Genomic DNA, 22,647 nt, shown 5'->3' on the forward strand with positions numbered 1-22,647 from the left:
TCAGTTCTTGGTGAGGCTAAGAGGAAATCCAAGTCAGTGTGATTTACTTCCAGTCTCCTTTCCTAAATTTAAAAAAAAAAGATTTATTTATTTATTTATACAAGCACTGGGTGCAGTCAGAAGCGCAGGAGGGTGAGAGAATTCACCAGAGTAAGAGCAGGGAGCAGAACAGGCAGACTGATGAAATACACTACTGAGGGGAGCAGCGGGCGGCAGGAGAGGTCTGTGCGCCATGTGGGACCCTCACGCGGCCAAGGATCGAACTGGCACTGCAGAGGCTGTGGGCAGCTTCGCAGCCCAGTGCTCAACCGCTGCGCCAATGGGCAGGCCCTCCTTACCTAAATTTTAAACAGCAGGACCTTTCAACACTCAGAATCATGTTTAGGGCTCTTGGTTATGGTTACATCTTCATCGTGTTCCTGGGTGTGTTCATCGGCAAGTTGTCTTTGTCTCTGGATGAAACCCAGGAAAGAAACCCTTGTGGCCTTTTGGGTGGTTGTGTGTTTTTTCAGAAGCCGGCACTTGCCCCCACATCGTTCTTTGTGTCCTCTTAGAGAGCAGAAGTTGTAAAGTGTCAGAACAGAGATCATAAAGCCTGATCTCCTCTGAGGCTGTCTGAAGTAGTGAGTCACATGGTGTAGGTGACAGGGGAGTGTCACCTGTGTGACAACTTCGGGGCAGCAGGCCCCTGTCAGCGAGAGGCTGGGTTGTGGTGGGTGTGACACAGGCCTTAGACAGTACTTCCCCAGATTTTAGGCCCTGAGCTGGGAAGGGCTTTCAGAGCAGCCTGAATAGAAGTCAGGGGGCAGGCTTTTGACCTCTTCCCTTTGCCACAGGCATGACTAGGCATTGGCTGCAGGCTACCTTGGGGAAGTGGGAAATCTTGAGTGTAGCAGCTCCTTTTTGAGGAGGGAATCATCTATGAGCCATCAGTAACATTCTCTGCAGCCAGAGAAATGAGCTCTCAGTCTGGAAAGGAGGGGGGTGGTATATCTGTGGACCATCTGAATCAGAAGCACCTGAGATGCTTGTTTTAATGCTCATTTCTGGGTCCAGAATTAATCTTTAGGGATGAGGCCTGGGCATTTGTGTTTTCTACAAATTCTCCAGGTACTTTGTTTGGTCTCTAGAGTTGGAGAGCCCCTGAACTCTAGGACTTTAAGGCCAAAGTCCTTAAAGTACTTCTGAAAGTGAGTATATGCTAATTCCTAGATAGCTAAGTGTTTCTTACTTGTGTTTGATAAGAAATCTATAGGTTGTGATGTTCTGAATTGTGTTAGAGATGGGAACAGGATTTCATTTCTTTATTTGAATAACATTCCCTTTATCCTAGACAAGAAATCGCTTTGAAGGCACCAGGTCAGAAGTGGAATCACTAATGAAGAAGATGAAGGAGAATCCACTGGAGCATAAGACCATCAGTCCTTACACCATGGAAGGGTACCTGTACGTTCAGGAGAAACGTGAGTGTCTGTGAGGATGCACAGCTTGGGATGCACTTTTGCCTTTTGCCCTTGGCGGGGGCAGATGCAATAATGCCCAGCCTACAGTGGTATAAATACAGGGTTGGGTGAGTGAGTATTTCATAAGTGATACATTCTGTTTTATTTGTAACCTGGAATTCTTTTGGAAAGTTGGAATTCCTTGAGGCTCTTTGGTGATCCTTCTCTCCCTGGAGAGTCACTTTATTCTGGAGCTTCCTGTACCTTAGTTATGTAAGCATCCATACCTTGGGCAAAGGGCCCTGGGAAAGGATTTCTTCTTCTAGATTTTCTTGTCTACCTGCAGTTATATCCTTGGTGGACTTAATAGCAAGTAATTTTATTTTCATTTGAGACTTGCTTCAACAAAGTCCAAAACAATCATGACTGAGGCACCCTTCTCCTCAACTCCTGCCTTCTAAGCTCTTAAATTTTATGTATGAAAAGTAGAAACTAAGACTCTTTATTTCATTCTCCTCCAATGTGATCGCAAGGAAAGAAATGCCAGGGGTTTGTTGCTAACCAGGAGTTTTTGGTAAATACTTAGAAATTCATGCGCTCAGGCTTTGGGGCTGTGTTGCTGGGGAAGCACTTCCAGACTTAATTCATGCTTGTAGTGCCAGGGATAAAAAAAAAAAAAAAAAAGTGAATTTCTTCCTTTACTTGGTAGTTCTTGTAGTCTGTCACTCCTGCAAATTACTCCTCTCAGATTTCTGCAGATTTCCTGCCCTTTCATGTCCTGTTAGGTTAGGCAAATGCCTTAACTCTTCCAGTTTCCTGATAGAATAGAATTAGAACTCTTGGTTTCAGTGATTGTTCCAACTAGTGATTACTCAAAAAATTTTTGGGACTTTAAATTGTTTCCTGACAATGGTGGTAGGATCAGAGAGTGAAGGCATCAGTTATGATGAGGATTTTCTATTCTTTATTCTTAGAGGGATGAGTCTTTGAGGTTTGTAAGAAATGGAAGTTACTTGAGTTGTGTATTTCATGTGCACTGGATTATTTGCTCATGTACACTTCCACCTTTGCTCACTGAAAAGACCTACCCCTGAGTTTTAACTTGATAATACACATATTTATTAGGATCATAAAAATATAGTTCATTGTCCACTTATAATACTTAATTTATCCATATGTTCACTTACCTATATGAAATCAGTGTTGCTCTTTTTCATGCTCACATTACAATGACAATTTTACTCAGACACTTCCTGTGCTCTTAGAACATTACTGTCTTGATTATTAGAAACATGTTTGCATTCTCTAACACTTAGTCCAGAGCACATCATTGGGTTACAGCTCTTTTGTTTTTTTTTCCGGTTTTCTAACTTACTGTTTTGAAATAATTCCAAACTTACAGAGACTTGCAAAACTAGTGTAAAGAATACCCATATGAGCTTTACCCAGATTCATGAACTTGTAACATTTCCCCAGTCTAATCATTCTTTTTCTGGGTGTAAGTGTACATCACAGTTACAACTTATACATTTTTATTTTTCTGAACCATTTGGGAACAAGTGGCTTCTATAATGATCATTTAAGTCAGCATACATTTTCTAAATACAGGGATATCTTTTGTAGCCATAGTGCAGTCACACATAGAGGACATTAGCAATGATACGGTCATCTTATGGTCTATATGCAGATTGTGGCAGTTATTCCACTCGTGTACTTATAAAGCATTTTGTTTTCCTCCAATAAAGGCTCTTATGTTGCAGCTAGTTGTTATGACTTTAGTCTCCTTTGATCTGGAAGAGATCCTCAGCCTTTCTTGGCATTTTATGACATTGATGTTTTTGAAGAATGTAAACTAGTTCTTTTTATAGGATTTTCTTTAGTGTGGGTTTGGCTGATGTTTCCTCACGATTAGAGTCAGGTTATGTGTCTGCAGTCAAATCCCACACAAAGTGATGTGTGTCTTTCTTCAGGTACCTCACCCAGAGGCACAGGTTGGCCACCTGATCCTCAGTGGTGATGTTAATTTTGATCACTCAGTCAAGGTGTTAAACTAGTTTCTCCACTGTATAGTCATTATTTTTCTCTTGTAACTAATTAGCAATCTGTAGGAATGCACCTTAACACCACGTGCTTCTCCTCATCAAACTTTGTTTCCCAGTATTTAGTATCTGTTGGCAAATCCTGGCCTGAATTTATCTTTAGTATGAAGGTTGCAAAGCAGTGATTTTTTTTCAGCTCTCCCACTCCCACCATATTTATTGCCAGTCAGTGAATTGTAGCAAGCTACTTCCCTTCTCCTCTTCTTGTCTTTTTTCTTCCTTCCTAGTTTCCTTCCTTCCTCTATTCCTCCTCTCCTCCCTGCTTATTCATTCACCTTTCCTTCCCCACTCCTCCCTCCATCCATTTTTCTGTTGTCAGTATGGACTTAATGGATTTTCTTTTTTTTTCCAATAGGCTAAATCCATTGCCATCCTTATTTGTTTTGGTGCTCACATTGCACAAGATACAGTTCTTTTTTTTTTTTTGAGATTTATTTACTTAGGCATACAGGAGCTGGAGTACAGGCCAGAGATGCAGGGGGTGAGAGGATCCACCAGAGACAGAGTGGGGAACAGAACAGGCAGACTGACCAAAAACACACTGCTGAGGGGAGCAGCGGGCGAGACAGGAGGGGGCCACCTCGCCATGTGGGTTTCTCCCTGGCCAGCCAGGGATCGAATTTGTGCTGCAGAGGCTGCAGATTGCTTCATAGTATGGTGCCCGACCCCTTGCGCCACCAGGGAGGCCAAGATACAGTTCTTTTGGATTCTTTTGTGTTATTGGATTTTTTTTCTCCAAGCCTTGAAGATGCATTAGAATCGTTGGCATTTTATTTGTGCTCGATGATCCACAGTAGACTCTTGCTTTTTAAATTTACCAAGCGATGTCTAACACTTAGCAGTGGTAGTCATAGTTTGAAAAATAATTACTAAAAGTCTGCTAAATCTCCTTTCATTTTTTTTTGTTTCTATTTCTGCTATGTAATCTTATCTACAAGCATCTAAGACTAGTATTGATTGAGATCCTACATGCTAATGGTGCCTTTTTCCTCTGACTACTTTGTTGTTCAAAATATTGTAATTGGCCAAGTTCCAGGTAAAATCAGGGACTTTGTCAGTATTTGCCCATAGGGCCACTCCCTCTTTGCTGAGGAATAATTTTGGAGGATGAACTAATTAGATTACATTTGGGTGTGTACATTCACTTCCATTTCATCTCTCTGGTGGTTCTGAGTTTTCCTTGATTGTGTTTCAGATCCACATAAGTTTTGCCTTAAGTAAAATTTGAGGGGTCAAAAGGAGGTCAGAACCCCTGGGTGTCTGTACACAGACCCACTCAGCAGCTGTGAGGAAGTATCTAGTCATTGCACCAGATGGGAAGAGTGACAAGCATATTGAGGGACCTGTCTGTATTCTCTCAACCATCTTACTCCTATCAGGGGGCAGAAAGAGACCTTCACATGGAGACTGATGATGGGAAAGTGAATTAATTTCCCCAGGGAACCTCTACTTCCCTTATATTTTAAAACTCACTGGATGCAGCATTTAGTGGGAAACTGTCTTCCTTGGTCCCTGGGGAAAGTCTTGGGTTGGTTCCATTTCCAGTCTGTGGGATCAGATTTCTGCCTATTCCAGTCTAGCTGGTTTGGAGAATGTATTACTCCTAGATACAGTTTAAGAGTATGTAAACATTGTGGGTTATGGGTTGTGTGTTTTTCTAGCATTTAGTGGTCATGTAGAGATGTTTTATTGGAAATATTACCTTGCAGGTCACTTTGGAACTTCTTGGGTGAAGCACTACTGTACATATCAGCGGGATTCCAAGCAAATCACCATGGTACCATTTGACCAAAAGTCAGGAGGAAAGGGGGTGAGTTCGTTTCTCAAACTTAATGCTTTATTTGCTTGACTAGAATGTAATAATTATAATATATATGTAAAATAGACCTCTGATGTGTCACTATAGTTTTCTTAATTTTTATACAAAATTTTCAGTTTGAGTAGTACCCTCAAAAGTCACAAAACAAGAGGATTGTTCTTATTTTTAATATTAAAAACTGCAAACAAGAAAGATCTTTATATTTCACGTGTGTGTGTATATATATATATATATATATATGCACACATACACACATGTATATAATATTGAGTCTTTTAAATGTTAGAATGCTAGATGTTCTTAGACACTAGACATTCTTGGATGGCATCCTATGGACTGATTCATTTCACTTCCATATGACGTGTGGTGGGCTACCAATTTGCAGTGTAGATGGTCCAGTACATGACCATTTAGTGGTCATGTAGAGATGTTTTACTTTATTTCTGTGCCACAGATAACCCCAAAAAATAGTGACTTTAAAAAAAAATGAGGGCGGGAAGAGCACAAGGGACTATGGTGATGGTGAACTGATGGTGGAAATTCTATGGGGACTACATCTGAGAAAAGAAAGCAAACATTGTAAAAAAAAAATGAACAATGATGTAAAAAATATATAAATAAATTATATATTTAAAAAACAAACAAAAAAAACAACACCAGTCATTTTAACATTTTTCATAGTTTCTGAGGGTTAGGATTTTAGCAAGCATTTGCACTGGTGGCCCTGGACTTGGGTTTCACATGCGGTTCTAATCAGAAGGTAATTAGAACTGAAACAGTGAATGTCTGAAGCAGCTTGTAGATGGTCAGATACTCATTTCTCTCTATCTCCTGACTCTCTCTTTTCCCTAGAAAAGATTCCTTTAGAGTCTTGGGATCTGCCCATCTTGTTTCTCTACACAGGTTAGCTTGGGCTTCCTCACAGCATGGTGGCCTCAGGGCAGCTAAAATTTCAAAAGTGAATATTCCAGTGACTAAAGCAGATGTGGCATCTCTTTAACCATCTGGCCATAGAAGTCATAGAGCCTTTCTTTTGTGGTATCTGTTGATTAAAACAGTCCCAAAAGCCCACCTGAGGCCACCACATTGCAGCAGGAGAAATGCTGACCATACTCCATGAGAGGAGCATGAGAGTCACACATATGAAGAGTGTGTGGGACAGTGCGTCCTTGTGTCTGACTCTGGAAGAGCTACATCAGGCTCGCCAGGGTTCCTGCAGTGAGAGCTCCGTGCTGTGCTGCCATGGTTCTCCTCTCCTCTGGGCACACTCACTGCAGACTGAATGCCTTTCCTTTTTAGGTGATCTGTCTTTCTCTCTGGCTGCTCTTAATTCCTTTTTTTTTTTTTTTTTTTAATTTGGTATTCTACTTTTCATTATGATGGTCCTAAGTGTGAATTTTCCCCCCGGTGTATTTGTATTGTGCTTTGGAATATTTGGTCTTCCTGAATTTGGATTGGTGCTTTTCAGAAACTGTGGAAAATTCTTACTGATTATCACTTTGAATTTTGCCCCCTCTCCCTTCTTTCTTTATTTCCATTTAAATAATAAATAAATATTTTTAGCAAAAATAATTACATTTTTCATGTCTTGAATCTCTGGACTCCATTCTAGATTATTTCTCTGGTTCTATTTTTCAGCTATGTCTAATTTGTTGATATCGTCTCCAAGAATTCCAGCCTTCTGTGACACATTTTTGTGCAATGTGCTGGGTTTGCCTGTGAGAGGTTATTGCAGTACAGAGGCTAAGCACGCAGCACTTGAAATCAGCCTTCCCCGGGCGATGGTGTTACATGCTGTTGTCCCTGCTGTTGGCTCCTCAGCCTGTGCTGCCCTCTTTGCTCTGTATGACTTCCAATTTTTCTGCCTCTATTTCTTTGACTTAGTCTACAAACACCGGAGTTTGTCAGCATGCCTTTTCCTTCTCTGCTTCAAAGTAAAAATTTTTAAGCCCCAACATTCTTTTAATGTTTCTGCTTGGGGCAGAACAATCTCAGGAAAACAGGCATGGTAAAATGTCAAAATATAGAGACATTAGAGAGTTGGAAGAAATATCAGGAATCTATGTTAACGGGTGTAGTTGCAAAATGGAAACAGTTAGGCCTGCTTCTTTTGGGTCAAAGCATCATCCTTTCCAACCCTTCATCCTTCTAGAATCAGTTTCATTGAGTAATTCTCTTAGATGGTCTTTATTTTGGGCCTTTTTATCTTATGCTTTCTTAAACCTTTAAAGAACAACTCTCTTATGTTTTCTTTTTCTTTTTTTTTAACACAGATTTATTCTTTCTTAAAGTTAGCCAGCATCCTGTAAGTTGCACGTTAATCTTTTTTTCTGTTTTTTTTTTTAAATTTTATTTTATATATTTTTTTACATCATTTTTCATTTTTGCACAATGTGTGCATTTTCATCTTGGTTATAGTTCCTGTACAATTCCCATCCCCCTTATTTTGACTGTAATCCTTCCTACCCACCTTCTGCCACCGTAGTGTGTCTCTGGTTTATAGTTGCTTGTTGATTTTGATTTTTACTTTATTATAATTGGTCTTTTTCCTGGTCCCTTATTCAGGTTTTCTAGATTCCTGCTATGAGTGAGACCATCCGGTATTTTTCTTTTTCTTTCTGGCTTATTTTGCTGAGCATGATCCCTTCCAGCGCCATCCATGTTGCTGCAAATTGCATGAGTTTATCTTTTTTTGATTGCTGAGTAATATTCCATTGTGTATATGTACCACATCTTCTTGATCCAGTCATCTATTTTTGGGCATTTGGGTTGTTTCCATAGCTTAGCTATTGTAAATATGCTGCTATAAACATAGGAGTGCAGGTGCCCTTTTGAATAATAATTCCTTAGTTTTTTTTTTTAATATGTGCCATTCTCACTGGTGTAAGATGGTATCTCATTGTAGTTTTGATTTGCATTTCCCTGATTACAAGTGATGCTGAACATTTTTTCATATGTCTGTTGGTCATTTGCATTTCCTTTTTGGAGATGTTCCTTTTTAGCTCTTTTGCCCATTTTTTGAATGGGTTATTTATTTTGTTTTTGTTGAGTCTCATCAGTTCTTTGTAGATTTTTGTGATCAGTGCTTTGTCATTAGTGTTATGTGCAAAAATTTTCTCCCAGTCGGTGGGGTGTCTCTTTGTTTTGGTAATTGTCTCTTTTGCTGTACAGAAGCACTTTAATTTGATGTAGTCCCAGCTGTTTATCTTTGCCTTCACTATCACTGCTTTGGGTGATGAGTTTTTAAGGACGTTACTGAGGTGTATGTCATGTAGTGTTTCACCTATATTTCCTTCTATATATTTTATGGTTTCAGGTCTTATGTCTAGCTCTTTAATCCATTTTGAGTTGGTTTTTGTGCATGGTATGAAGTAGTAGTCAAGTTTCATTCTTTTGCATGTAGTGACCCAGTTTTCCCAGCGCCATTTATTGAACAAACTTTCTTTGCTCCATTGCATATTCTTTGCTCCTTTGTCAAAGATTAGTTGACTGTAAATCTGTGGGTTTATTTCTGGATTTTCTATTTGGTTCCGTTGATCCGTGTGTCTGTTTTTGGTCCAATACCATGCAATTTGGATTATTATGGCTTTGTAGTGTAGTTTGAAGTCTGGGCGTGTGATACCTCCATTCTGTTCTTTTTTTTTTCAGGAGAGTTTTGGCTATTCAGGGTTTTTGGTGGCTCCATATGAATTTCATTAATATTTGTTCTATTTCTTTGAAGAATGTCATTGAAATTTTTATTGGAATAGCATTGAATCTGTAAATTGCTTTTGGTAGGATGGCCTTTTGATAATGTTAATTCTTCAGATCCATGAGCTGGGGATGTCTTTCCATTTCTTTGTGTCTTCTATTTCTTTTAACAGTGTATTATAGTTTTCTTTGTATAGGTCTTTTACCTCTTTTGTTAGATTTATTCCCGAGTATTTGATTTTTTTTGTTTCAATAATAAAAGGGATGGTTTTCTTGATTTCTTCTTCTTCAGATTTATTGTTTGTGTATAGGAAGGCTACTGATTTTTGTGTCTTGATTTTGTATCCTGCTACTTTACTGAACTGATTGATTAGTATGATTAGTTTTTCTGTGGAGTTTTTGGGGTTCTCTATGTCTATTATCATATCATCTGCGAATAGTGATAGTTTGACTTCTTCCTTCCCTATTTGGATTCCTTGTATGTCTTTCTCTTGTCTTATTGCTCTGGCTAGGATTTCCAGTATTATATTGAAAAGCAGTGGTGAGAGTGGACATCCTTGTTCCAGATCTTAATGGAAATGCTTTCAATTTTTCACCACTGAGAATGATATTGGCTATGACGCTGTCATATATGGCCTTTATAATGTTGAGGTATGTTCCTTGTTTCCCAAGAATTAGTTTAATTCCAAGGGTATGTGTCTTGAGGTCCCATATACTGCCCTGGAGGTGGGGTGGCTGGATCGCCTGCTGAGCTCCAAATCACTGGATCTCCCCCTGGGTTCCAACTCCCTCCCAGGGAGGGCCTGGCTTTGTGGGGGTCTTCACCTCACCTCTGGGTGTGGGGGCCAGCCCTTCCCCAATTCCACACAGTCTTGGTGGGTTCTGGAGGCTAAGATCCCTATTCTAAAATGGCAAGTCAGAAGGGCACTTCCCTGCACCTGTAGAGATAGTGGTAGACACCTCGTTGGATTGTGAAGAGGTTTATATGATTTAGTTTATAAAAAGTTCCAGGGTCAGAGGGCCTCCCTGGTAGCACAGCGGTTGAGCGCTGGGCTGCGAAGCTGCCTGCAGCTTCTGCAGCACTGGTTGGATCCCCGGCCACCGGTGAGGGTCCCACATGGTGTGCAGACCTCTCCTGCCGCCTACTGCTCCCCCCAGCAGTGTACTTCGTCTGTCTGCCTGTTCTGTTCCCCACTCTGGCTCTGGTGAATTCTCTCCCCCTCCCGTGCTTCTGACTGTACCCAGTGCTTGTATAAATAAATAAATAAATAAATCTTTAAAAAAAAAAAAAAAAGAAAAGTTCCAGGTTCAGAACCTGACACCTAACGAGGACTGTATGAGTTTGATATAATGATAATTTTCACATTTATATCATACTTTATATTTTTCTAATTCCTTTTCCTTCCCTATTTTATCCTTTTTGATAGTTTTCTTCCTTACAAAAGGAAGAAACTGAAGTTCAGCAAGAGAAAATAATTTTTTTTTAAATTTAGATTTATTTATTTATTTATATAAGCACTGGGTACAGTCAGAAGCGTGGGAGGGTGAGAGAATTCACCAGAGCCAGAGGGGAGAGCAGAGCAGGCAGACTGACGAAATACACTGCGGGCGGCAGGAGAGGTCTGTGTGTCATGTGGGACCCTCGCCCGGTGGCTGGGGATCGAACCGGCACTGCAGAGGCTGCGGGCAGCTTCGCAACCCAACCTTCAACCGCTACACCACCAGGGAGGCCCACAAGAAAATAATTTCTAAGGCCATGAAACTCATGAGTTCCAGAGCCAGTAATCAAACCTTGATTCTGGAGTCTTCCATTTCCTGAATTTGCAGCTAATGATAATAATAACAACAACAACAACAACAACAACAACAACAATAAAAAACAATATATAATGGTAATCTATAGATGAATAATTTTCCATGACATCACTCTGCTTTGTCAGCTTTAGGGTGGAGAAAAAATGATGACTTGTGTCTGGAGGTGACATCTTCTCAATTTATACGAAAGAATCCTGAGCAGCCTTTGTATTCATGTTTGTTCAAAGTGCTCCTAGGAGCTGGAGGTAGATTGAGCATAGATAGTAGGGTGTTTTCTTTGCCTGACATACTTTTCCTCTACCTTTCTCCCCTTCCACTGTCTTCTTTCATTTATTTTTCTTTATTTTTTTAAAAGATTTATTTATTTATGCATACAAGAACTGTGGTACAGGCCAGAGGTATAGGAGGTGAGAAGATACACCAGAGACAGAGTGGGGAACAGAACAGGCAGAGTGACTGAAATACACTGCTGACGGGAGCAGCGGGTGAGACAGGAGAGGTCTGCTGCACCATGTGGGTAGCTCCCTGGCTGGGGATCGAACTCATGCTGCAGTGGCTGCAGATAGCTTCATAGGTTGTGTCTTAACCCTTTGCGCCACAAGGAGGCCCTCATTTATTTTTCTTTAAAAGTACCTGCTCTGAGTAGATATGAATTATTCTCCAAAATCATATACAATGTTGTAAACCGCATGTTATTTCAAAAACAATAAATAAACAGGTATGATGAAAATAGATAAATAAAATACACATGAATATTCAGATTCCAGAATTCTTTTAAAAAAAAAAAAAATAAAGCACCTGTGTTGGAGGAGATGTGAGCACGTCTGCTTCATTTTGTTGGAGACCAGACCCTGTGTGTGGAGTAAATGAATCCCCTCTGCGATGTGGCACCTCTCTGCTGTAGGTCTGGAGAGATCCAGTGCTGACCCTGTGCTTTCCCTTGCTTGAAACCCTTCACTATTCTTACAAACCATGCTCTGCATAATCTGACCTCTACCTCCCTCAAACCCTCTCTCATTCCACTCTGCTGTTGCATTTGGGATTCAAGCCACACTGCCTGCCCTTCAGTTTCCACAGGGCTCCACGGCCCCTGGCCACAGGGTCATCATAGCTCCTCTTTTCCTCCCGATCTGATCCTGCTCCCCTGGACTTACCTCCTATGGATATTCCAAGTCCCAGCCCAAGAAAGCCTTTGCTGACTTCTTAAGCAGGTCAAAACCCCTTAATTTGGCTTTTGTAGCACAACTAGCCTCTTTTTTGATAGTATTTGTCACTGTTGTTGCTTTTTATTTATTTAAGTGATTGCTTTTTAAAGTAGTTAAACAGTAGTTAAACAGATCATCTTTATTCATTTCCTCTGATAGAATATGGTTGTCCTTGGAGCAGAATCTTATCTTTCTCTTTTCTCTGCTTACATGTGGAAATCTTTTATAGCTTCCCTATTCTCTCCAACTTTGCAGGGACACCTACCATAAACTTGCAAAGTGGAAACTGGTTCTTGGGCCATTAAATCAGAAATAGATGTCAACGTGGTCAGAATCACATATATTTGGGCGTTTACATTCATACATTTACACACTAAAGAAAGAGCAGCTTTCAATCTGAGAAACTAATCTTAGCTATTCAGTAAAAGACAATAGGCACAAGGCTTGTGAATATAAACTCTCTCTTCCTAGGTCTTCTGTCTTTTGTGTGCTAGTCTGATATTAGTGGGTGGTTAAGGTTTACCTTACGCCCATCTCATTTCCTATTATTTCAACAAACTAGACAAGTTTGCAGATTTCCCTTCTAATTTGGAAAAAAAAAATTGGCAGGAACCTTAACAAATTCCTACATGACCAAAAGGAGAAATCAAGGACGGAAACCCTTATGTTTCTAAGCTGTAAATTGCCATCCTGTTTGACTTAGTGATGTTTTGACCAAAGGTGGACTGCATACACAACGGCAGTCGGCCAGGCTCTGCCATAGGGCCTCGGAGTGTATACCGTTTAAGTTTGTGTAACTACACTCTGTCACCTGCACATAATGATAAAATTGCCTAATGATGTATTTCTCAGAATGTGTCCCTCTTGTTAGTGAGGCATGACTGTAGTGCTATGGGATAAAATCTGTTGCCTTTCTTTTGTACAGTGGAATACTATTCAGCAATACAAAGAAAGAAACTCCTGATGTGCACATTAACATGGATGAATCACTAAAGAATTATGCTCAGTGAAAAAAATCAGACACCAAAGGACACATACTGTGGGATTCCATTTATATAAAAGTATAGAATATGCAAGCTAATTTATAGTGACAGAAAGCAGATTCACTGGTTGCCTGGGGGTGACTGGGTGGGTGGATGAATGACAAATGGACAAAAGAAATTAGGAGTCATGGAAATGTTAGTTAATTTGATTGTAGTAGTAATTTTACAGATGTCAAAACTCATAAATTATACACTTTAAACATGTGCTGTTTATTATACACTAGTATAATGAAACAGTGTGACGCTTTAACAGTAAAACATTTGTTGAAAAGCTGCTCTGTTCCTGGGCTCATTTGTACTCTGGGGACTTAAATGTAAGCAAAATCAGACACAGCCCCTGCCCTCAGGGAGCTAGAGTCTAGTGAGGAGAGAGAAGTTGTGTGAATCTTTGCTACAGTAATGGAAAGTTTCAGCTGTGAGCACTGCTGTGAAGGAGGGAGACTCCATGCTACTCTTTGAATATGTCTGGAGTCTGGAGGGTATTTGTCCTGGTCCAGGGAGGCTTCCCTGAAAAAGTGATGACTAAGCCAAGACACCTTATAAGCTCAGACCTGAGAGGAGACCTCAAGGTCATCTTGTTAAACTCTTATGAAACCTAAAAATTAAGCCTTTTAAAACAATAGCAACTAAAGTTAACCTAGCTTGGGCTGATGCTGTGCCATGATGGTCAACTAATATTAAAGATGTTTTGCTCAAAGTTGAATGTGGTTTATAAATTTCAGCTGCATGAGGTTCTTGCCAAAAGTTTACTGTCAACTTTCCATCACCTATGGTCATGAACACTCAGGTTTGAGAAAAGGAAATGATCACTCCTGTTTATGTGTCGTGTTTGTCCTGGAGAAGCTCAGCGCCCACGTTCTGGCCTCATCTTGACAGTCTCTGTGTTCCCAACAGGGAGAAGATGAGTCAGTCACCCTGAAATCCTGCACACGGCGGAAAACAGACTCTATTGAGAAGAGGTTTTGCTTTGATGTAGAAGCAGTGGACAGGTGAGTGGCTCACACACTTTTCTCAGGAACAAATATTACTGAATTTGGGTTTCTTTTCCATTCAGTCAAAACTTCAGGTGCTCCCCCTCACTTCTCTATCTGTCTGACAATGTTCAGTTTGGAATAGCCTCAGTCTTATTGCTGATTTGCAAAGATCAGTATAGTTTCCCCCCCTCTTGTAGGTTCAGCAGCCACCAGTTTGTTTTATTTTAATGTTAGGGCTTCCCTTCTGTGGAATGTGTTTTAAGTCTCAGGAGGTTGAAAAAAAGTGTACAGAAACCACTTAGCTTGATTGTATCAGCTATTTGAGCTTTTTTGCTTGAAAAATTTGTTAATTAAAAAATGTTATGAAAATATTCAAAAGGAATTGGGTAAAGGTAAGGGTAGAAGTTTTACTTAATTTGGAAAAGACAGCTTTTAGTTACAGCGTCTCATCTATTGCTGTGTGTCTGCACACCCAAGAAAGATCACAAACCACTTGTGAAATCAGCCCGTGGAAGGAGAGCTATGTGTTACATTCCTCCAGAATTACAGCGTCTCATCAAGTTGGACCATTTCATGACGTTAAGCTAGTTTGACAGCATTCCGATTCTTTAAGACATTTTACTTAGCAACAGGTTAAGTCTTTTAACGAAAGTCACATGTTAAGCTTATTTGAGCTGTCTAAGATCAGCAATGCTAGCATAAAGATTCTTAATCTCAGCATGATTATCATATAATGCCATTTCATTTCTCCCCTTTATTAAAAAAGAAACCCACACCATTTTGTTAAGCCAGTACTTCTGCTCTCCTTGGGATATTTACCTCTGGCCACTTTTCCCCTGCTCTAGAGGATCCAGAGACAGTGCCACCTGGTGCGTGCTCCTCCCTGTGTTTGCAGGTTTGGAATGCCTTCTTGTCGCATGATGTCTCTGCACCGTGGCTGCTGGAGGCTGCGAGAGGTCCTGTGGGGAAAGCATGCCCCTTAACTTAGATCAGGAGTTCATGGAAACTAACCACTTTTTTTTTTATTTTCTTTTAATGAGCTGTTTACTCATTACACCTTTGACTCTCAAGTCAGACAACTTGGGTCTCAATTTTGACTTTGTTGCTGAGTAGCCATGTCATTTTGGGCAAGTTACTTAGTCTCTCAGGACTTTGACTTCCTATCTGGAAAATGAAGGTAGTAACTACCTAGTTTATAGCATTGTAAAGATTCAAGTAGATAATGCATGTAAAATGCTTGGCAGAGTGGCACATAATAAATGCTCAACAAAAACAAGCTGTTATTATTTGTTGTTAATTAGCTTGTCTTGCATGCTTATTAGACTTTATATTGTATTTCATATAGATAGACTCTCAATGCAGAGGACTAAATGTAATTTGTAAGGGAAAAAAATAGCTCAACCTTCACCATGTTTGGGGATGTAAGAGGGGAAGTTGGTGGAGAAGGGTTGCATGGAGGGATAGCTTAAAGTGGGGTAGCAAAGGGGAACCACAAAAACAAAGGGGAATCACAAAAAGCCTGCCTCACATTAAAATTGGTTGTTCTTCTTCTAAACAATCCTCTTCTCTCCGTTCTAAGCATGAAATTGAAGGGAATGCATACTGTTGGCATCCATGAAAGAAGTTCAGAAGATGTGTTTGTTTGGAAGCACAGCCATCTGATGCTGCTCACATGTGTAGTCCCTAGAGATGGTTGTTTGCATGGCTATTGGGAGAGAGCATGCCCCACATTGCCACTCTCTGTTAGATTGGAAATAAGTTGAAAGATGCCTTCTGTTTCTGTGTTTTCTTCTTTTAGAAGTTTCCCCAGAAGTTCTAGAGAGTTGCTTTGGAGTTAAAAGTCATGGAGTGCATCTGTCTCATTTCTGCCCTTGCCAACACCCCCCACTATATTTCCCCCTTTATTAGGCCTGTAAAAGTTTGGCATGTTTTAGTTATAAGCTGAGAGCAGTTGTGTCACATTCAGCACACCGGGTGGGTTTGAGAAGTCAGTTTCCCCTAAGTTCTGTCTCTGGTTCTGTTGGCATGACTTGGAAGGGTTTCAGCTATGGTTCACAATGAGGCTGCTAACTCTTCTCTTAATAAGCAGGAGGTGAGTAGACAGTTCAAATGTAGTGTTTACGTTTTTCATTTTCTGTAATGAAACCTTTCTGATTGGGGAGACACTGTCCTACCTGGGTTAGTCAGTTCTTAGAAACAGAGAAGGATTCAGTCGGAGTGTACCACTAATGGCAAACTAACCAATCCAGAGCCATGCCTTCTCCATCTGGTTCATGCACCTGAGGAAGCAATAGTTCTCTGCCTTAGTCATTAAGGCCTGGGTACCACACAGCAGGTGACGTTCTTAGTACTTAGGGCCCCCTGAAATTATTCAAAGTAACCAACCAACTTTACCCTATCCTGCCTTGCCTTTCCCTTGGAAGATGCCACTTATTCCTTGGAAATTCTGGCAAAGGCTGTGGCCTTGAGTTTCCTCTCCTCCTGCTCCTGCCTCTCATTGGATACTGGTTCTTTCTCAGTTACACTGAGTAGTGTACCACGTATCCTGTTTCTACGACTTGTGAATATAAGAAACTTCGCTTGCCCAAGCCTCTTCCGCATTTCTTCTTGGGAACACATCTGACACATTCAGAGATATTCTCAGACATCTCTCACCTTTCTATATAGGTTGTCATTTTTAGACTCACAGATTATATTATAGTTTGGCAGTATTTTCCTTGTGCTTTTCCTGTTTTGACCCCACTATCCTTATGCATGTCCCTCAGACATCCAAGAAGGAACTTAAGAGGGGAGGAAAAGGCATTTGCATGTGCTCACTGGCAGCATCCCTGGGAATTTTGCCCAGAGTCCTGTTCTCTAGAAGTTCCCTGTACCATTGCCCTTTAGCAAGGAGGTGATTGCTGCTGGATGTCCTGTCTTTTTAATTTATGCCTTCCACAGATTTCTCAGCTCTGCCTACTCTGTTAAAGAGGCAGTTTAGTATCTAAACTTTAGATACAAGTTTAGTATCTAAAAATTGTGGAAGTAAAGGAGGAAATAATTGTATTTAACAGTGCAAGGCTTCCAAATGCTCCAATAGTATGTAAACTATAGAACATGGAAGCATTTTTATGCTTTTATGCTGAAGTGTGATTTATTTGACTTTGAATATGCAGTGCTATGGCTATTAAGGTTGAAGTCTTTTTTAGTTTCAGTGCTGGTAGGTATTTCATGTTGTTTGGTAACAGGAGCCGTAGTCTTCAGGAAGTGATATTCCAGGAGGTCAGTGCTATGAGCTGACTGAATCAGTGTCTACTAGTGTGTGGTGAGGACCACCTGCCCATGGCATCTATGGGAGCTTGTCACAACCACAGCTTCCTGGTCTCTGCCCCACACCTACCCAGTCTGATGTTGTGGAAGTGAGACCCTGAAGTCTACGTTTTCAATAAATTCTTCAGTTACTCTTTATTCACTCTTTATTTACTCATTATATTCACTCTTTAGTTACTCATTATAAAAGCAACAGCAAAACAAAACAAAACTCTCAGACTCCTTTACTGAGAAGCCTAATACCCATTGGAGAAGAATTTTGCTAGAAGTAAAGGGGATTCTGATACAGGTTACTTTATCAGAACAACACTGAGAACTACAACCACAGCAAACCCCCACATTTTAATTAAAGATAGAGGAAGGGTAAGGGAAATGACAGTAAGAGAGAACATTCTGGAAGCTGGACAGTGATGACAACTGTCTCCTGTACTCCTTACTACAATGCAGGGAAACAGTATTCCACGTGCCCCACATTACACATGAGTAAGCCATGTTTAGAGGGTGAGGTCATATACCCCCAAGGCTCAGATGGAGTTGGAACTGAGGTTAGTAGGAACTCATTCCAGGGAACTTTGTTCCCTTTGAAACTCAAGAAATTTAAGAGGCACAACTCAAGTGTCCAGTTTGCAGGCTGTGAAATTTGAGAAGTGCTTTCCCACTATAATCACTTGCTTTTGACTCCATAAACTAAATGGTAGGTGATTCTGTTGTGGTATTTATTGCTCTGTGACCTTTAGACTTCTTCACATGACTGAGAGTCAAAAGAAGCAGTGCAAGTGGAGCCCCGTCAGTTCTATGGCACATAGTAGGTGTTCCACAGATGCTGATTTTTTTCTCTACATTTCTACCTTATGTTTTTAAGATGACTCTCATTTATTTTTAATATGGGAGACCAGCATGAGTAAGAAATTAAGACAGTAGTGCCATTTATCAGTTGAACAGTTTGTTAGTCCTCAAATTCTGATGTAAAAGGGTTAATATCTGACATTTACAGGAAGAACTGTTGTGATTCTGACTCATGAATGAGCAGAAAATCAAATTCAGTGCTAATTGAGGGCTTTGGGGTTTAGATCCACAGTTCTTGAACTTTGTGTGTCAAAGGTTCTCTCCAATACTGAATACCTTCCAGAAACTTGCTTTAAATTCTTCCATTTAAGTTCTACTTTTGATGCCTCAAAAGTAGGTCTTCTCTGTATCCCACATTATTCTATACTTGCTTGCATATAATTTCAAAGGCCATATCCTATTTATCCCTTTTTTTCTAGTACCTGACTTCCCCCCTTTATGCAGAATTAGTTTTGGGGAGACTCAGACCAAGCAATTGCTGAAGACCCCTGGACTATTCTGAGCAAATATTTTCCAGGCTGGTATTAGCTCTTAATGTTTTTGGCTTTCCTTCAAAAGGGTATTTTTTCCAACACTGAAAAGTAAAAGTCAATAGAAACTTTTGTATATTTCTTTAATACCAGCCATAAAATTGCTTAGATTAAGATAACATGTCCATTAAAATCATTGTGATGTTTCTTTGAATTTTCTGTGTGTGTGTGTGTGTGTGTGTGTTTAAATTCAACTTCCAAACTCTAGCATTAAGAATAGGATGTGGCTTTAAATGAAAATCTGTATCTTAGAGTTGTTGTGGTGTTGCCACCACATGCTACAAAGAATATTTTCTTATTTTCCTAGAAAGTATTTGTTATGGGTTGTATCATGCATCTCCAAAATTCATATATTGAAATTATAATCCCCAGCATCTGAAAATGGATACGGTGATAACAAAGTTAAAATGAAGTTGTTAGGGGAGGCCCTCATAGAATACTTTGTTATCTTTCTAAAATGGGATACTTTGGACACAGAGACAGACCTGCACAAAGGGAGAACAGGGAGGGGCAGAAATGGGGTGACTTGTCTTCAAGGTGAGGAATTCCACTGATTGCCAGCAAGCCTCCAGAAGCCCTGGAGAGGCATACCTCAGAAGGAGCCCACTCTGCTGACACTAGTCTCAAACTTCTAGCCTGTAGACCTGTGAGATGATACATTTCTGTTGCAGAACTTTTTTACAGCAGCCCTGGCAAAGGAATACAGAATTAAACAGGGAGGGTCTGTCCAGGAAGCACCAGGAATGCCCTGGAAGCCTTTAGGTGGATGGCGCAATACCTTCTTCTTAAACATCCTAACGCAGGGAACCTCACTCCACAGAGCTTACCTTTCACGTATATTATCTTTCTTAGTTTGGATACTCTCTAAACTAACCTAAACTTTCCTTAGCTTTTTAGACCTTAAAAATGAAGGATTCTTTGTTGCCTTTTGCTTACCTTGCCATAGCAATGTGCATTCAAAGGCTTATATTTTACATTGATTAATTGAACAAAAGCTAAATTGATCATTTTTCCCTTTTAATGCGTTTGCTCCTTTTGAGGAAGTTTATTATGAAATTCCTAGGACAAAGTAGAATTTCATCTAAAAGCAGCCTCTAATGGTGGTGGTATGTGAATTGCTGATTCTTGCCAACGTCTGTCTTCAGTCACTTTGAATAATTAAGTTGACCATGCAGTATCTTATGGACGTTAATGAGCAAATGCAGGGAGAAAATTTGTTTAAGCTAAAAAAATCATGGAGGTAGTCATTTGCCCACATCCCTGGATTTGTTTATTTTAAAGAAATTTCTCACAGATGTAAGTGACACATGGGTATTTTCTTCCAAATGTTTTCCAGGAGGGGCCACTAACCCATATGGAAAGTAATAGAAACAAAAGGCTGCTTTTGGATATACTCAATCAGTGTAGTCTCTTGAGGGACAGTGTTTATACTTGGGGAAAGGAAACTGTTATAATGCTTTATTTTTCTCTAGGACTTGCTGACTCTAACAGAAGTACCTACATTTGAAAATATCATGAGTTTAAATGCCCTGTCCTCAGCTTTGGCAAATACCAGAGGTGGGCAGCAAGGGACAACTTCAGAGCTGACAAGGGTACATGGGCTAAGGATGTAACAGTGGCCAATGCAAGCATCGTCCCTTCCTTCATTGATCTTATCTTTGAGAATTAACACCGCCCCTCCCCCCCCCCCCAACTAAAGTATAAATATAATGAGTGCTCCAAAAACTTGGAGGGCCAGAATACTGTGGGAAATTGTTACAAACAGGACTTAACCCTTCCATTCTTACAGAGAATGAGGACATGACTGGAATATTCTGAATGTATTCACTTTTTCCTCCCCTCCCTCATTTATTGAACTGTTGGCAGTGTAGACACAAAGTTTAATGAAGTACCTGAGTGCATTCAACTTTCCTTCTTAAAATCATCATTTGATTTTTTCATTCAGTTCAAATTTGAAGTCTTCTTTCATTTGCAAACTTTCCACAAATAGGTAGACAGCTTTCCTCTCAACCAGCCTCAAGCTGGCATGTCACACCCACTGTCAATTCTGTTCTTCTCTTCCTACCAAGCACTGTGCATTTGCAAAGCTCTTTGTATTAGCTTGCTCTTCTTTGTATTAGTTGACTGGTTATTTAATTATGTGTTTTATATACCTCTGTTCAATTCTAAATATATACCCCAGGTAATATACTTCCAGAGGTAGAATAACATCATTTTATACAGCTATTAAGACAACACTGTATGCTTGTGGTGGTTCAATTTTTGTTTTTTTATGGTGATGCAATTTTGAGATATTATTTTGTTCTTTCCTTTGGGACTTTGGCAAACTATTGTCTAAGAGACTACAGGAGCTTACTCACTTTAGTTGTTACTTAAATGAAAATTTCAAGTACATGCATGATTTGTGTTTCTCTATGGGTAGGACAAAAAGAAACCCCAGGAGAATAGAAGGCTTATTAAAGTGAGAATAGTGGAGGATAGAAAGATTTATTGAAAAGAACTTCCCAGCATCACTACCCTAACTTCAAGTATGATTTTTAGCAAACTACATGATGCAGGTAAAAGATTGAAGCAACCTCAGGTTTGAATTTGGGGTCTGCCTCTTACTAGCTGTGAAAGTCAAGTCAGGTTCTTTATTTTTTTTTTTTGTTTTTTTTTTTTTTAATTTTATAGAGGCATGTTTATTTATTTATGTATTTATTTATTTGCTTGTTTTGTTTATACATGCACTGGGTACAGTCAGAAGTGCGGGAGGGTGAGAGAATTCACCAGAGCCAGAGCAGGGAACAGAGCAGGCAGAAGGACCGAAGTACACTGCTGAGGGGAGCAGCGGGCGGCAGGAGAGGTCTGCGCGCCATGTGGGACCCTCCTCCGGTGGCCGGGGAGCAGCCGGGGATCGAACCGGTGCCGCAGAGGCTGCGGGCAGGTTCGCAAACCAGCGCTCAACCGCTGCGCCACCGGGGAGGCCCAAGTCAGGTTCTTTAAACTACATCTGTGTGATGGAGCTAATCATCCCTACTATGCAGGACTGTTTGGAAGAAGGAATGTGATAATTTTCCTCTCTGTTATAGTCCTCTGTTAGAAACAGTTGTAACTTTTTTCCCCCCTTTTCTTGAACCCCTGGGACCTCATTGTTCTTTTTGATGAATCTTAGTTTTAGCAGGTACTTCTGAGTTCATTTTTTCATCTTAGTGGTATTCCTTTTTCAATAGTGTCATGACTTTTCAAGTCTTCTATAAACTGAGTGAATACAAGTGCATTAAGTGTTTATGTGCAAAGGGACTGCTAAGGGGAAAGAGTTCTTTATTTTTTTTAGGGGGGGACCTGTGAACTTTTTTTATTATATAATTTTTTAAATTTTTATATATATATATTACATCATTGTTCATTTTTGTATAATATGTGCTTGTATGCTTTCTCCTTTCAGGTGTATTCCCTGTAAAATTCCCACCACCAATTCACCTGTGAACCATCACCATAGTCTCATCTGCTCTTCTCTTACTATACATGTAATAACCTGTTAATTGTTTATATTTCCTATATAAGATAAAAAGGTTTATGCTCGGCCTCCCAATTTATAGTTTCAAAAGGAAAAGAATGCTTATTCCAGTTTGGTATGTGGTGTATGTTGCATGTGCTTGTTTGTCTTTGTGAGATTGTGTGAGAGTAAGATCTTGTGTTTTCCAGAAGGGATCATTTTATGTAACAGCTTTATTTCAGAGATCAGCCTCTAGATGGCAGTTTTGTATATGGATTTGTAACAACTAGACAGCTGTCTTTTATACATTGACAAGGAGTCAGTGGTGTGTGTGTGTGTGTGTTTCCTATAGATGAAATCATCACATGAATAGAATTCCTCAAAGGGAAGGTAGTCT

General features: G+C 40.0%; 1 protein-coding gene across 1 annotated transcript in view; it reads left to right on the plus strand.

The window, feature by feature from the left end:
* The window catches only part of ARHGAP26 (Rho GTPase activating protein 26), a gene marked incomplete at its 3' end in the record, with an annotated part of 427,812 nt that overhangs the window by 125,127 nt on the left and 280,038 nt on the right, over positions 1 to 22,647 (plus strand). The window contains exons 8-10 of the mRNA XM_084252634.1: positions 1,334 to 1,463; positions 5,251 to 5,351; positions 14,008 to 14,102. Coding sequence (XP_084108760.1) covers positions 1,334 to 1,463; positions 5,251 to 5,351; positions 14,008 to 14,102 — 326 coding nt within the window. The remainder of the gene's footprint in view (positions 1 to 1,333; positions 1,464 to 5,250; positions 5,352 to 14,007; positions 14,103 to 22,647) is intronic.

The sequence above is a fragment of the Talpa europaea genome (genome assembly GCF_964194135.1).
Source record: "Talpa europaea genome assembly, chromosome: 13".
Classification (NCBI taxonomy): Eukaryota; Metazoa; Chordata; class Mammalia; order Eulipotyphla; family Talpidae; genus Talpa; species Talpa europaea.